The sequence below is a fragment of the Salmo salar genome, chromosome ssa20 (assembly GCF_905237065.1).
Source record: "Salmo salar chromosome ssa20, Ssal_v3.1, whole genome shotgun sequence".
Lineage (NCBI taxonomy): Eukaryota > Metazoa > Chordata > Actinopteri > Salmoniformes > Salmonidae > Salmo > Salmo salar.
The window spans coordinates 75882302-75897571 of record NC_059461.1 but is presented as its reverse complement, the minus strand read 5'-3'; the positions used below and the strand labels follow the sequence as shown (position 1 = coordinate 75897571).

The following is a 15270-nucleotide window of genomic DNA, read 5'->3' as shown; positions in this document are numbered from 1 at the left end:
AGGGGGAGGAAAGAGAAGGAGAGGAACAGATGGAAGAGGAAAGAGAAGGACAGGAACAGAGGAAAGAGAAGGAGAGGAACAGATGGAAGAGGAAAGAGAAGGACAGGAACAGAGGAAAGAGAAGGAGAGGAACAGAGGGGGAGGAAAGAGAAGGAGAGGAACAGAGGGGGAGGAAAGAGAAGGACAGGAACAGATGGAAGAGAAGGAGAGGAACAGAGGGAAGAGGGAAGAGGAAAGAGAAGGAGAGGAACAGAGGAAAGAGAAGGAGAGGAACAGAGGAAAGAGAAGGAGAGGAACAGAGGGAAGAGGGAAGAGGAAAGAGAAGGAGAGGAACAGAGGAAAGAGAAGGAGAGGAACAGAGGCGGAGGAAAGAGAAGGAGAGGAACAGATGGAAGAGGAAAGAGAAGGAGAGGAACAGAGGAAAGAGAAGGAGAGGAACAGATGGAAGAGGAAAGAGAAGGAGAGGAACAGAGGAAAGAGAAGGAGAGGAACAGAGGCGGAGGAAAGAGAAGGAGAGGAACAGAGGAAAGAGAAGGAGAGGAACAGAGGGAAGAGGGAAGAGAAGGAGAGGAACAGAGGAAAGAGAAGGAGAGGAACAGAGGGAAGTGAAGGAGAGGAACAGAGGGAAGAGGAGAGGAACAGAGGGGGAGGAGGAAAGAGCAAGGAGATAAATATTTTCATGAGTACGCAAGGAGAACATAATTTACTGTAGGAATAACACACACACACTGAAGGTAGGGCGAGTCAAACTGTTGTCAAGCAGAGTAGATTTACGAGGGTCAGCACAGCAGGAAAAACACTCCACATGACTGGCCCTCAGCTACAGCCCACAAACATGAATAAGCAGCACACTTCCTGCTGTCCACTAGCTCTGTCTGTCTGTCTGTCTGTCTGTGTGTGTGTATGTGTGTAAAGAACATTTTGTTTTTGTGTGTTTGTACGTGTAAACGAGTGCATTTTTTAATGCAAACGTGTGTACTGTATGTCAGTATTTGTGCATTTAAGTCAGTGTCTATGTGACAGAGGAGTACATGTATATTTTTGTAATGTCTGATTCCAGTACACCACCACAAGAACAGCCTGTCCTTCTCTCAACCTCTCCTCACTACCTAGAACAAAGCTGTACACTCCTGGAGAGCTGCTGGGTAAACAGGCGTGTTGTGCTTGAAGCCCAACTCACTTCTCCTTCTGTCAAGCGTCCAACTACCACAAGACATCACTGTTTGGCCGTCATCTTTCTTTTCAGATCAGTGCAGATGCAGTCTTGTTGATGTTGACATTTAGTTGTGATGATTGACATTTGAAGTGCTAATGATTGTCAGGTGTGTCATTTACTGTCAGATGTCACTTGTCACCATGGAACGTAGTCGTCATGGTAATGAGCAATTCAACTGCACCTGACCTTTAGGACCAGGTGAAACGTCATAAGACTCACTAACACATACCTGCACCTATATGCACACACACACACACGACACAGACACACAGAGAAAGAGTGTAACTGACCGAGGGGCCCCTCCTCTTGGGGGGCAGGGGTAAGGGGGGGTTGGAGCTCTTTCGGTTGACTACAGCTCCGATGGCCGAGATCTCCTTCTCGAACATGGCCTGGACCGAGCTGACCTGGACCAGGGTCAGGTGGGGACACTCCTTAGCCTGGAGACAGGCTTTGATGTACTGGGACAGAGAGGAGAGGAGGTGTTAATACAGAGAGTACAATTCTTTATGCAGTCTTTGGTACACACACATCCAAATGTACATTTTAGGGTTGAGTGCCTTGCTAGATTTTTCACTTAGTCGGCTCGGGGAATTGGAACCAGCAACCTTTCGGTTACTGGCCCAACGCTCTTAACCACTAGGCTACCTGCCACCCCTTACAAATGTGAATGGCGCGCACACACAAACACCACACACCCACACACCTAAACAGAAAGACATCACACAAGTCCATATGTTCTGAGGAGAGGACGGAAGAGCGAGAATAAACACACTGAGGGATGAGGGGTCAAAGAGAGGAAATCAGGCAGATGGAAGGTAACCCATATCTAATGTACAGACATGACATATGTAGATCAGATGGTTCCTGGTTCTAAACACTTTTCCGTGAACGAGAGTAGATGGGTCCGGACCCAATTCTGCAGGGCGTAATGGTCAGAGTCTGCTTCATCACACGCACAGAAACACACACACTCATATGGATTCAGTCATACACACCTACCAGGTTTGAGATTAACAGTAATGTTTTTCCAGGAAGACAGTGTTATTAATGAGGCGTTATTAGGACATCAGTCAATTTACTGTTTCTGGATCACTGACTCTTGTTTACGGCTAAACACAAGGAGTTCTCTTTCCAGTTTTCGTTTCGGTATTTCACTTTACGTCCCCAGCGTATTCGTCCCCAGCGTATTCGTCCCCAGTGTATTCGTCAGAAGCCTTTATAACACTACGCCAGCCATGATTGAGCAGCGTCTGAGTCATTCAAACACCTCTTCTCGCTTTTCATCAGAAAGCTTACCTCGACAACTGCATTTTCCAGAACTAGCTAAACTGTCCACAGATGTGAGCTTACAATTCGCTCGCCAGGCGCTATTCTCAGGACTGTGCGGTGGTGATAATTTTCCTTTTCCTTCACCATAGTTAGAGGAAAATGATTATTATATACAATTATTCACTAGCTAGCTTCTGTGGTTTTACTGCAACAAGAAAAGTTTGTACTGGCGACACCAAGCTATCTTTTCTATCCTGTTGTTTCAGAAACAGTATCCGGCCATCACACGAGTGCCACCGTCAGAGATAACCCACTAAATCACTAGCTATCGGACTAGCCTACCACGCTAGTTTTTTTCTGACAGCTAAAAACATAGGATCCAAGCTATGGCGACAAAAACATCTCCCTCCACAAACGAGGAGAAGCTCCCGGCATGAATCTGCTCCTGTGGAAACAAGATGTCGGCCAAAGACACCCACTCTGTGTGCTCCGCTTGCCTTATCCTCCCGTCTCCTGTCCACACTGTGCCCTCTTCACTATGAAGAGCCTCCGTCGCAGGCTTGCACGCCAAGCTAGCCTGAGTCAACAGGACCCTAACATGGGGGCCGGCGACTCAGAGGCGATGGCTATCCCCACGTGAAAACGTGGCGGCTAGCGCTAGCTGGGGCGACCAGCTCGACGCCATTGCCCCGCTGTTGGAGGACTCCAACAACCACCTTGACGCCTCCCTGCCGGGCTTCCTGATTAGAGACGATAACAACTCCTTTCGGAATCAGATGGAAACGATGACTCCTTCATCCCCTCAGGCCAGGCCACCAAGCCTCCTGCCGGGGAATCTGAAATCGGGCACGCAGGCGGGGAGCCATCAACACCAGTTCTCGGTGTGGACCTGCAGGATGTGTGCAAACACGCTGCTAATAAACTGGTGATTCCCTGTCCCAATGCAATAGCAGAGACCACCACATCCTGCTACGAAGGTAAGAGGCTACCCAAACGGGCAGCCAGGCAATTACTACCAGTCTTCCCAGAATGCCTGGAGGAGTTTACCCGTACTGGAGTACACCAAGAACCCTGTCCAAGGTGGGTCGGTGTTGGACTGTGTTGACATGGCAGGGATTGGGCTTGCCCACATGCCCCTCATTGAACCCCTGGTGGCTTCCCATCTACACCCCAGCCAGAAGTCCTCCATGACCTCAACTGGCCCCACCTTACCAACCAAGTATGAGCACTTCCAGTCCTCTGCAACAGAGAAGGTCTACAGGTTGGTCGTCACAGCGGTGAGGGCTCTCGGCATACCAAGCTGAGCTACAAGAGGAACTAGCGGTCACACCAAAGCCGAGTCTGTGGGATGAGATCTGTTTTACCACAGACCTCAACCTGCATCTGCTCAAAGCTGCTGTCCAGGCATCAGGAAGAGCGATGGGGCTTATGATATCCCAGGCTCGAAGGCTCAACCTATCCACGGTGTCTGATAGAGAGAGAAGCTGAAGATCCTGGACGCTCCAGTAAACCCTAAAGGCCTTTTCGGTCCCACCGTCGAGATGATGCAGAAACGGTGCGTGGAGGAAAAAGAGGGAGGGTGAAGCCCTTCAGCTGTCTGCCCAGGAAGACACAGCCCAGTGCCTCACCCAGGCTGCAGCAGGTCGACCCCCCTCAACCTTTAAAATATCCAGACGCCCAGCCCCCCAGGCTGGGAGCTCAGGGCAGCAGAGAACCTTGGACCCCCTGGTCTAAGAAGCCTCCCTTCCCACCCATGGCACCAAGGACCCATACGCCCAATCCTAGATCTACATGCTCTGAACAGGCACATGAGAAACTATACGTTCTGTGCGCCCAGGCGATTGGTTCGTATCCGTTGACCTGAAGGACACTTATTTTCACATCTCAATATACCCTCCTCACAGGAAATTTCTCAGATTTGCTTTTCAAGGTGTAATCTATGAATTTGTGGTACTCCTTCGGCCTCACTGTCACCTTGTGTTTTTACGAAGTGTACCGAGGCAGCCATAGCCCCACTCAGAGAGGGGCATTGGGTTGATAATGTACATAGACGATTGGCTGCTGTGCGCGCAATCGAGACAAGAGGTCTTAGAATACAGTCAGCTACTATTGGAACACCTGCCATTTCTAGGTTTCAGAATAAACACAGTAATGAGCGTTCTGATTCCCATGCAGACAATCTCTTTCCTAGGTTTAATCCTAGATTCAATATCATTCAAAGTTTGCCTTTCAGTGGAACGTAAAAGAACATTCCAAGATTGCGAAACAGTGCTAGGCAGAGGGAACCTGGTGTCTTTCAAAACATGCCTGAGGCAGCTATGTTTTAGTAGTCATCCCATTAGGACGTTTGAATATGAGAGGGTTTCAACGCTGGGTCTCTTCTCTAGTTCTGAGCCCAATACGTCACAAACATCACCGTGTACAGATCTCCATAGATTGCATGGTAGCACTGCACTCCTGAAGTTACCGGACTTTTCTTTTAATCCAGAAAAGTAGTCACGATGCATCTCTCTCGGGTTGGAGTGCGACTCATGAGGGGAGAACTGTCAACGGGGTGTGGGGACCCCATCTCCGATCTACTCACATAAACTGACTGGAACTCCTTACAGTGTCCCTAGCATTAAAGTTGTTCCTACCATTTCTGGAGGGTCGTCATGTTCTAGTCAGAACTGTTGTGTCTTACATAAACAGACAAGCGGAACTGCAAGCGGAACTACGATCCCCTCACTTACACACACTGGCACACAGACTGATTATGTGGAGCAGTGCATCTCCAGTCACTCCCGGTACATGAGTACTCCCGGTACATGAGTTCTCCCGGTACATGAGTACTCCCGGTACATGAGAGCTACTCATGTACCTGGAGTACTGAATCTGGGGGCAGATTTACTTGCCAGGGGGAACCCTCTATGTGGAGAGTGGAAGCTCCAGCCAGAGGTAGCCAATCAGGTTTGAATGCACCTCAGCATGCCAGCAGTGGATCTTTATGTCCACTGTTCTTTTCTCTGAGGGATCAGGATACATTGAGGGGAGTGGATGCGTTGGCGCACGAGTGGCCACGCATCCTCCTGTATGCATTCCCACCCACTGGCCCTGATTTCTCCTACCCTCTCTCTCATACTAATAGTGCCACATTGGCCAGAGAAACACTGGCTAGTGGAGATCACTCAACTACTATGCGGTCATCCGTGGCCCCTCCCCTTACGTCGGGACCTACTGTGCCAGGCAGGAGGGGAGATTGTCTATCCTCACCCGGAATGGTTGGCACTCTGGGCCTGGCCCGTGAATGGTGCATCTTGAACACTGCCGGGCTTCCCTAAAATGTCATTTAGACTATTCAGAGTGCTAGAGCCTCCTCCCCCAGGTCCCGTTATAATTATAAATGGCGCGTGTTTGAGGAATGGTGCTCTAAATCACAGACAGTGCCATTCCAGTGCTCTGTCCCGGTAATCCTGTTTCTTCTACAGGAATTATTAGAAAAAGGAAATGCTTTTTCTACTAGTAAGGTATATCTAGCAGCCATTTCGGCTTGTCATGTAGGTTTTGGAAGCATGACAGTGGGGCAACACCCCCTTGTCACCCGTTTTATGAAGTGTGCACGTCGTTTGTGTCCAGTGTCCAAACAGCTTGCCCCGTCATGGGATTTATCAATTGTCTTGGATGCTCTCTGCCAACAGCCTTTTGAGCCCCTGGATCAGGTGAGACTGAAGATGCTTTCATTTAAGCCCAGGCTATTACTAGCATTGGCTTCCGCCAAGAGTGTGAGTGACATTCACGCACTCTCATTGCACTCGTCATGCGCACGATTTGCATCCGATAACAATAGGGTATCATTGCGGCCTAACCCCGCCTTTATCCGTAAGATTATGAATCCATCTTTGATGCGTCTTCCCCTTGAGCTGGAAGCTTTTTATCCCCCACCGTTTCCCTCTCCGGAACATCAACGGTTGCATATGTTGTGTCCGGTACGCGCTCCGCACATCTACATGGACAAGACTAACACGGAACTCACGCGTGCGCCATCGTGCATAAATTTATTTTGTCTCCCTACACCAAACGCGATCACGACACGCAGGTTAAAATATCAAAACAAACACTGAACCAATGACATTAATTTGGGGACAGGTCAAAAAGCATTCAACAGGTATGGCAATTTAGCTAGTTAGCTTGCACTTGCTAGCTAATTTGTCCTATTTAGCTAGCTTGCTGTTGCTAGCTAATTTGTCCTGCGATATAAACATTGAGTTGTTATTTTACCTAAAATGCACAAGCTCCTCTACTCCGATGATTAATCCACACATAAAACGGCCAACCGAATTGTTTCTAGTCATCTCTCCTCCTTCCAGGCTTTTTCATCTTTGAACTTATATGGTGATCGGCATCTAAACTCCCATAGTATTACCACGACTACCGGCAAAACAGTTCGACTTTCAATCACCCACGTGGGTATAACCAATGAGGAGATGGCACGTGGGTACATGCTTCTATAAACCAATGAGGAGATGGGAGAGGCAGGACATTCAGCGCGATCTGCATCAGAAAAAGAAAGGAGTTCTATTTTAGCCCTTGGCATCGCAGACGCTCGTTGGCGCGCGCGAGCAGTGTGGGTGCAATTATTGAATAACATGGATTTCTAAATGTATTTTGCGACGCTCGCGCACACGACGTGTCCGGTCTGGTCAGCATGTAAGGGGTTTAGAAAATGTGATCAGCTGTTTGTTTTCTGGGCGAAACATCACACAGGTAAAGCGCTCACTAAACAACGCCTCTCCCATTGGATAGTGGAGGCTATCACTTTGGCATACACAAGTAAGGGTCTTCATTCTCCTGCTGGCCTATGGGCTCATTCCACTGGAGGAATGGCTACGTCCTGGGTATATCTATCCAAGATATTTGCTCAGCAGCAAGTAGGGCTTTGCCTCATACATTTGCAATGTTTTAAAGGTCACTGCAGCGACCCTGGCGCATACTGCTTTACGTGTAGGATCTTCTGAGGGGCAAAGCCAATGTGTGTGATATACAGCACAGGGCAGTCGGTCATCAGGATAAGCTTGTCTGGCAATACGGGAGTCAGATTATCCCATAAGTGAAACACCGAAATGAATACTTGAAAGAACTTTAGGTTACGACTGTAACCCCAGTTCTCTGATAGTATGAGTGAGGTATTTCACCAGACCACCCTCCTTGCATGAGCAAGGAAGAGGTGTTGCTTATTATTAAATGACTCAGAGATGCTACGTAGGACCTTTTATAGGGTAGGAGGGACATCCTTCCCCGAAGCACACGTCTCAACATCCAGCCAATTATGGCTGGCTTAGTGTAATAAATGCTTCTGACGAATACGCTGGGGGAGTATCCCATAAGTAAAATACCTCACTCATACTATCAGAGAACCAGGGTTACGGTCGTAACCTAAAGATATTCCTCAACCCCAACCTGACCACTCCCTACACACGCTCTGACCTTGGAACACTGAGACTGGAACATTAACCGTTACGGTCGAAGAGAGTTTACTATTTATGATATGAATCATTAAGGAATGGTTGAGATATACAAGGTCATTTTCAGAGGAGAGTTGAGGTCAGCACAGCACAGAAACTCGAGTTTAAGAGATTGAGAAAGGGAGCAATTTGATGGTAAGAAAGCACTCTACAGAGGGTTTAGGTTTAAAGGGGAGGGGGTCATTGGGCAATAGTAGGGTCCCTTTGCACTGTATGCACTGAGGATTAGCCTAAGAGTAAGGGGTCACCTTGTACTGTATGAGGGGGTGGTCTCCACAGAGGAACTCCAGCTTATCGCTGACCCTTAGAACATACTGCTCGGCCTGGCGTCCCTCCTCCTCGGGGCCGTGGGTCGTCAGCCATTTCCTCAACGCCTGTTCCATCAGCTCACTGGGACTGGTGCTGGGCCACACCTTCAGACTGGCTGTGTCCTGGAGGGAGAGAACATTATCATCAACACAACAAACACACACACAGAGAGAGACAGAGAGAGACAGAGAGAGACAGAGGAGAGAAAGAGATGGCGTGGTGCACTTAATGTTCTAAACTCAGCAAAAAAAGAAACGTCCTCACTGTTAACTGCGTTTGTTTTCAGCAAACTTAACATGTGTAAACATTTGTATGAACATAAGATTCAACAACTGAAACATTAACTGAACAAGTTCCACAAACATGTGACTAACAACATTTTTATAATGTGTCCCTGAACAAATGGGCGGGGGGGCGTCAAAATCAAAAGTAACAGTCAGTATCTGGTGTGGCCACCAGCTGCATTAAGTACTGCAGTGCATCTCCTCCTCATGGACTGCACCAGATTTGCCAGTTCTTGCTGTGAGATGTTACCCCACTCTTCCACCAAGGCACCTGCAAGTTCCCAGACATTTCTGGGGGGGGAACGGCCCTAGCCCTCACCCTCCGATCCAACAGGTCCCAGACGTGCTCAATGGGATTGAGATCCGGGCTCTTCGCTGGCCATGGCAGAACACTGATATTCCTGTCTTGCAGGAAATCACGCACAAAACGAGCAGTATGGCTGGTGGCATTGTCATGCTGGAGGGTCATGTCAGGATGAGCCTGCAGGAAGGGTACCACATGATGGAGGAGGATGTCTTCCCTGTAACGCACAGCGTTGAGATTGCCTGCAATGACAACAAGCTCAGTCCGACGATGCTGTGACACACAGCCCCAGACCATGACGGACCCTCCACCTCCAAATCGATCCCGCTCCAGAGTACAGGCCTCGGTGTAATGCTCATTCCTACAACGATAAACGCGAATCCGACCATCCCCACTGGTGAGACAAAACCGCGACTCGTCAGTGAAGAGCACTTTTTGTCAGTCATGTCTGGTCCAGTGGCGGTGGGTTTGTGCCCATAGGCGACGTTGTTGCTGGTGATGTCTGGTGAGGACCTGCCTTACAACAGGCCTACAAGCCCTCAGTCCAGCCTCTCTCAGCCTATTGCGGACAGTCTGAACACTGATGGAGGGATTGGACGTTCCTGGTATAACTCGGACAGTTGTTGTTGCCATCCTGTACTTGTCCCGCAGGTGTGATGTTCGAATGTACCGATCCTGTGCAAGTGTTGTTACAAGTGGTCTGCCACTGCGAGGACGATCAGCTGTCCGTCCTGTCTCCCTGTAGTGCTGTCTTAGCGTCTCACAGTACGGACATTGCAATTTATTGCCCTGGCCACATCTGCAGTCCTCATGTCTCCTTGCAGCATGCCTAAGGCACGTTCATGCAGATGAGCAGGGACCCTGGGCATCTTTCTTTTGGTGTTTTTCAGAGTCAGTAGAAAGGCCTCTTTAGTGTCCTAAGTTTTCATAACTGTGACCTTAATTGCCTACCGTCTGTAAGCTGTTAGTCTTAACGACCGTTCCACAGGTTCATGTTCATTAATTGTTTATGGTTCATTGAACAAGCATGGGAAACAGTGTTTAAACCCTTTACAATGAAGATCTGTGAAGTTATTTGGATTTTTACGAATTATCTTTGAAAAACAGGGTCCTGGAAAAGGGACGTTTCTTTTTTTGCTGAGTTTATATTGCAAAGTGAAATCTCAAAGTAAGCGAGGAGAGAGGACGGAGGGGGGGTATTAAAATAACAGAAAGACAGGGGGATAAGGGATATAGATTCTCCTGCAGTGTGTGTCTGCTGCCTCGCAGACAAGGCTTAACACACAATCCCAGCCAGACACCGAAGGCTTAAAGAGCATTCAGACAGAGAAACGCACACCCCCCCCTACCCAACCTGCCTTGCAGCCTGGTGCTCAAACTGGTCATGAGGGCACAGCCTTCACCCACTCACAATGGCATGACAACCACCTGCTGCATATCACCATGGAGACATGGGCCAGAGTGGTCAAGTTCCAAATAGAGCAGTAAAATTCCTTCAAATGATTTCACATTTTCATTACAGCCAAGACTATGTGTACTTTTGGGTAATTGCCTCAAACAAAATGGTAACTATAGCACCTTGTACCTTCAAGAGAAAGACTGTGGTTTTACAATGTAATGTCCAAAACAATATCATGTAAACAGGTAGTAAAATAAGGCTTCGTTGTATCAGAGCAACTGAAAACCAGGCCAACCAACCAATTGAGTTAACAAGACTCTAGACAATAAAAGGTCCACTTCCTGTGCTTAATATGGCTTACTGTGTCTGGACTCCTAAAAAACACACTGACTTCCTGCCACCATCCACCTGGACAGAAGAACACAGACAGTAAGGGTTTGGGCCATGTAGTGTGCAGTGAGCTAGTGACCAGAGCGCGTGATGCATGTGTGTGTTGATCTGAGCTGATCTGTTGACATGCCACTGAATTTACACATACCTTTTTCAGATAGAACATACAGTAGTGTGTAGAGAGGTTGATAATGAGGAGTGTGTGTGTGAGTGAGAGAGGGATAGAGAGAGAGGGGGGGAAGAGAGGGAGAGAGAGAGTGCAAGAGAGCAAGCAAGCGATATAGTGTCAGCGTCCTCAGATGTCCTCTTTTTCCATGTTTTTAATTAGTGGAGAGGCCCTTTGGGCAGGCGCGTGTGTGTGTGAGTGTGTGACGCGCTTCGGTGTCTCAGTGAGGATGGAACTGTGACTGTTGGTGGTGGTGACCCATTTAGTGCCGTCACTCTGCCAGAGATTGGCTCAGTCCCATGACCAGGTCCTATTAGGGGGCCGTCCACTGTCCCATGACCAGGCCCTATTAGGGGGCCGTCCACTGTCCCATGACCAGGCCCTATTAGGGGGCCGTCCACTGTCCCATGACCAGGTCCTACTAACAGACTTAACTGTCACATGACCAGGCCCTATTAGGGGACCGTCAACTGTCACATGACCAGGTCCTACTAACAGACTTAACTGTCACATGACCAGGTCCTACTAACAGACTTAACTGTCACATGACCAGGTCCTACTAACAGACTTAACTGTCACATGACCAGGTCCTACTAACAGACTGTTAACTGTCACATGACCAGGTGTTACTAACAGACTGTTAACTGTCACATGACCAGGTCCTACTAACAGACTTAACTGTCACATGACCAGGTCCTACTAACAGACTGTTAACGGTCACATGACCAGGTCCTACTAACAGACTGTTAACGGTCACATGACCAGGTCCTACTAACAGACTGTTAACGGTCACATGACCAGGTCCTACTAACAGACTTAACTGTCACATGACCAGGTCCTACTAACAGACTTAACTGTCACATAACCAGGTCCTACTAACAGACTTAACTGTCACATGACCAGGTCCTACTAACAGACTTAACTGTCACATGACCAGGTCCTACTAACAGACTTAACTGTCACATGACCAGATCCTACTAACAGACTTAACTGTCACATAACCAGGTCCTACTAACAGACTTAACTGTCACATGACCAGGTCCTACTAACAGACTTAACTGTCACATAACCAGGTCCTACTAACAGACTTAACTGTCACATGACCAGGTCCTACTAACAGACTTAACTGTCACATGACCAGGTCCTACTAACAGACTTAACTGTCACATGACCAGGTCCTACTAACAGACTTAACTGTCACATGACCAGGTCCTACTAACAGACTTAACTGTCACATGACCAGGTCCTACTAACAGACTTAACTGTCACATGACCAGGTCCTACTAACAGACTGTTAACTGTCACATGACCAGGTCCTACTAACAGACTTAACTGTCACATGACCAGGTCCTACTAACAGACTTAACTGTCACATAACCAGGTCCTATTAGGGAATAGCCAACAGAGAAGATGAAAGAGAGGGGAGTATATTTTTGTGTGAGAGTTTGTTTACTAGTCTGTAGCCTACTGAGTATAACAAACATTAGGAACACCTTCTGAGAGTGTGTAGTATTGTAGATGTGACTACTGATTGATGACAGATGAGGGTGTGTAGTATTGTAAATGTGAGTACTGATTGATGACAGCTGAGGGTGTGTAGTATTGTAAATACTACACACTACTCAAAGAGAGTGACAATGGCCTCGTTCACCCCATTGCTGGGCATATGTTGCTATGTTATGCGTGTAAGTATTTCTGGTAGGAAATAGATACTGAGTTACCTGGGACTGGTCGAAGTGCATGGTGACTTTGAGGCTGGCCTCGGCCTGTTTGTCGTTGACACCGTCTGTGACGGGTGTGGCTCCTCCCCCTGGCTCCAGCTGCGGAGAGAAGCAGGCCTGCAGCCACTCGCTCCAGGTCATCAACTGTACACGCTGCATCTTCTCCTCGCTGATACGGAACATCTTACTGCGGAAGTCCTTCACCTCCTGGTCCTGCAGAGCGTCCAGCTCGTGGAGACCTATGAATGGTTCATGAAGCTTCGTAAACACTCCATGACAACTGCATAAGCATTGCATAACGACTTCGCAGGTGATAAGGGGTGCATAATAAGGCCCCAAGAGGTTATACAACATTTTGCACTAAAGATGAATTTGCCGATCGTGTTCCGTTTGTGAACACCTGTGAGCAGTCATAAGAAGCCACACGCAAAAGTACTAAAGCACGTGAAAAACAAGAGTATAACCTCTGCATGAGTGGGTCTAACAGCACTGCATTAAAAGGCATTACCATTCATGTTTAATGCACTACATCTGTGACTGACGTCTGATACCTAGCGTGGTAACAAGTAGCAATTCATGTTTATGAGGGATTACAAATGACAATCCAATCTCAACAGTGTTGAACTCTAACCTACTGTTTTCATTGAAATACAACTGTCACTGGGTATAACATCTAGATCCTAAATTCATTATACTGTATCTATCAGTTGAACAGAGCTCAGTATTCTGGGCCAGTAGAACGCTTTGGATGATGAAAACAACATGTTGACATTTACAACCATTAAACATTCATATGACCCTCAGCTCTCAGATTGTGTGAGTGCGCGTGTCTGCTTCTTTGTGTGTGCATGCTTTTCAGTGTGTGTGTGCTTTCAGTGTGTGTGTGGCTAGCCAGTGCCTGAGGGATGATTTGAGTACCGCTTACTGACAAAAGCCTTTTACAGATCACATCTGACAAAAGTGGAGCCAAGAGGGAGCATATCAATATGGGATGAGTCTCCTTCCATTAGACTGACTGACTCCCTCTCTGAACAGGCCTGGTTGGCCTGCAGCCTGGAGGACCTCCATAGAGCCCCACCATCTCTGTCCTCACACACCCTCAGACTAACAAGACCCTGTGTGTGTGTGTGTGTGTGTGTACATGTATAGCTATGTGTATATGTGGGTGAGATAGAAAATGTAAGGGAGACTTAGTGTGTGTATGTAGGCATGTGCGCATATTTCGGTTTGTGTGTCAATAGACTGACCTTTCCACCCTACCATTACAGTGGTGGTCTGGCTTGCCTCCTCCACTCGGCACAGCGCCTTATCACCATCACAGATAATACTGAGTGACAGATGATAATAACAGACATCAGGAGCCTGTCTATTCTAAGCGGATTGTTTCCCATCCTACGGGCCTGACTTCAGCTGATACTGGGATGATGACATGAGACTTCTGAAGACAAGACTCAGATCTGACAGCCAAGGCAAAGAGGATATTAATATATTGGAGAAAGAGATGAAATGGTGCTGGTGTGTCTGAAGAGTCTGTGTGTGTGTGTGTGTGTGTGTGTGTGTGTGTGGTGTGTGGTGTGTGGTGTGTGGTGTGTGGTGTGTGGTGTGTGGTGTGTGGTGTGTGTGTGTGTGTGTGTGTGTGTGTGTGTGTTTGAGTGATCACTGTCCAGGAGCATCTCTACTCTGTTCAAACCACAGGTCAAAGATCAGTGGGTCTACTGTTACTGTGTGCATGTGTGCGTGCGCGTCACCTTTTCCGATGAGCACACCGATCTTGGAGTCGAGCAAGCGTTCCGCGCGGCCACAGTTGCGTGTGACCAGTTTGAGCATGGGACAGAAGGGCCTAACATCACAGAGGCGCCTGGTCTCATCCTCCAGCTCCTCGTGCACCGCTGCCTGGTTCACACACTCAAACATGTGGCCCTCCATCTCCCCCAGGGAAGGGAACAGGGGGTATGACTGGGCCTGCTTCCATAGGAGCTATGAGAAGAGGGGGATACCACAGTTATAACAGAGACTATGGCAAGACAAGTTAACACAATCTACCTGTATGATCAGGGGCTACACAGACACAGGCTCAGCCTCTACAATACATGATCTACAACAACAAGTGGAACCTAAACCATTAGCCATGACTCACATCACAATAATCCAGATTCTAAAGCCAACAGTAGTTCTACGACTCATCATGACTGAAATGTTAAGAACCAATGGATGAACAACAACCATATGATGTCATATGATGACAGGGGAACAAACATGATGACACAGGTCCTGAATAGACCAATCAGGACATGACTCATGTCCCATGGCACAGTCACAGGGTGTGTGTGTGTGTGTGTTTGAGGCTGAAGGGCACTAAGAAGACAAACATGGGGACAGAGTAGAAGACAAGGAGTCATGTCACCTCTCTTCCCTTCAGACAAACAGTCTTGTGTCATAACCACCTTACTGACCATAACATCAGACCAAGTCCCCTCAAAGTATAGACCTTTAGAGGCTAAAGCAAAATACTCCCGGAATTCAACTTTTACTACATCAGATGCCGTCATTGTAAATAAGAATGTGTTCTTAACTGACTTGCCTAGTTAAATAAAAGGTAAAAAAAACAATGATTGGATTACAGTTTACTACTTGGCTGTACTATGTTCACATGACAAATAATTGCTTTTACTTAACAAATGTGTTGTTATTATCTGTTGTGTGGCATCTAA

At 47.7% G+C, this 15270-nt stretch overlaps 1 protein-coding gene across 5 annotated transcripts in view; it reads right to left on the bottom strand.

Moving 5' to 3' along the window:
* The window catches only part of LOC106581359 (phosphatidylinositol 4,5-bisphosphate 3-kinase catalytic subunit beta isoform), a 96117-nt gene that overhangs the window by 13559 nt on the left and 67288 nt on the right, over window positions 1–15270 (bottom strand). For all 5 annotated transcript variants that reach the window (XM_045703940.1, XM_014163366.2, XM_014163367.2 and 2 more), the window contains 4 exons: window positions 14308–14536; window positions 12560–12798; window positions 8235–8417; window positions 1507–1674 (listed from right to left, as the gene is read on the bottom strand). In XM_045703940.1, coding sequence (XP_045559896.1) covers window positions 1507–1674; window positions 8235–8417; window positions 12560–12798; window positions 14308–14536 — 819 coding nt within the window. The remainder of the gene's footprint in view (window positions 1–1506; window positions 1675–8234; window positions 8418–12559; window positions 12799–14307; window positions 14537–15270) is intronic.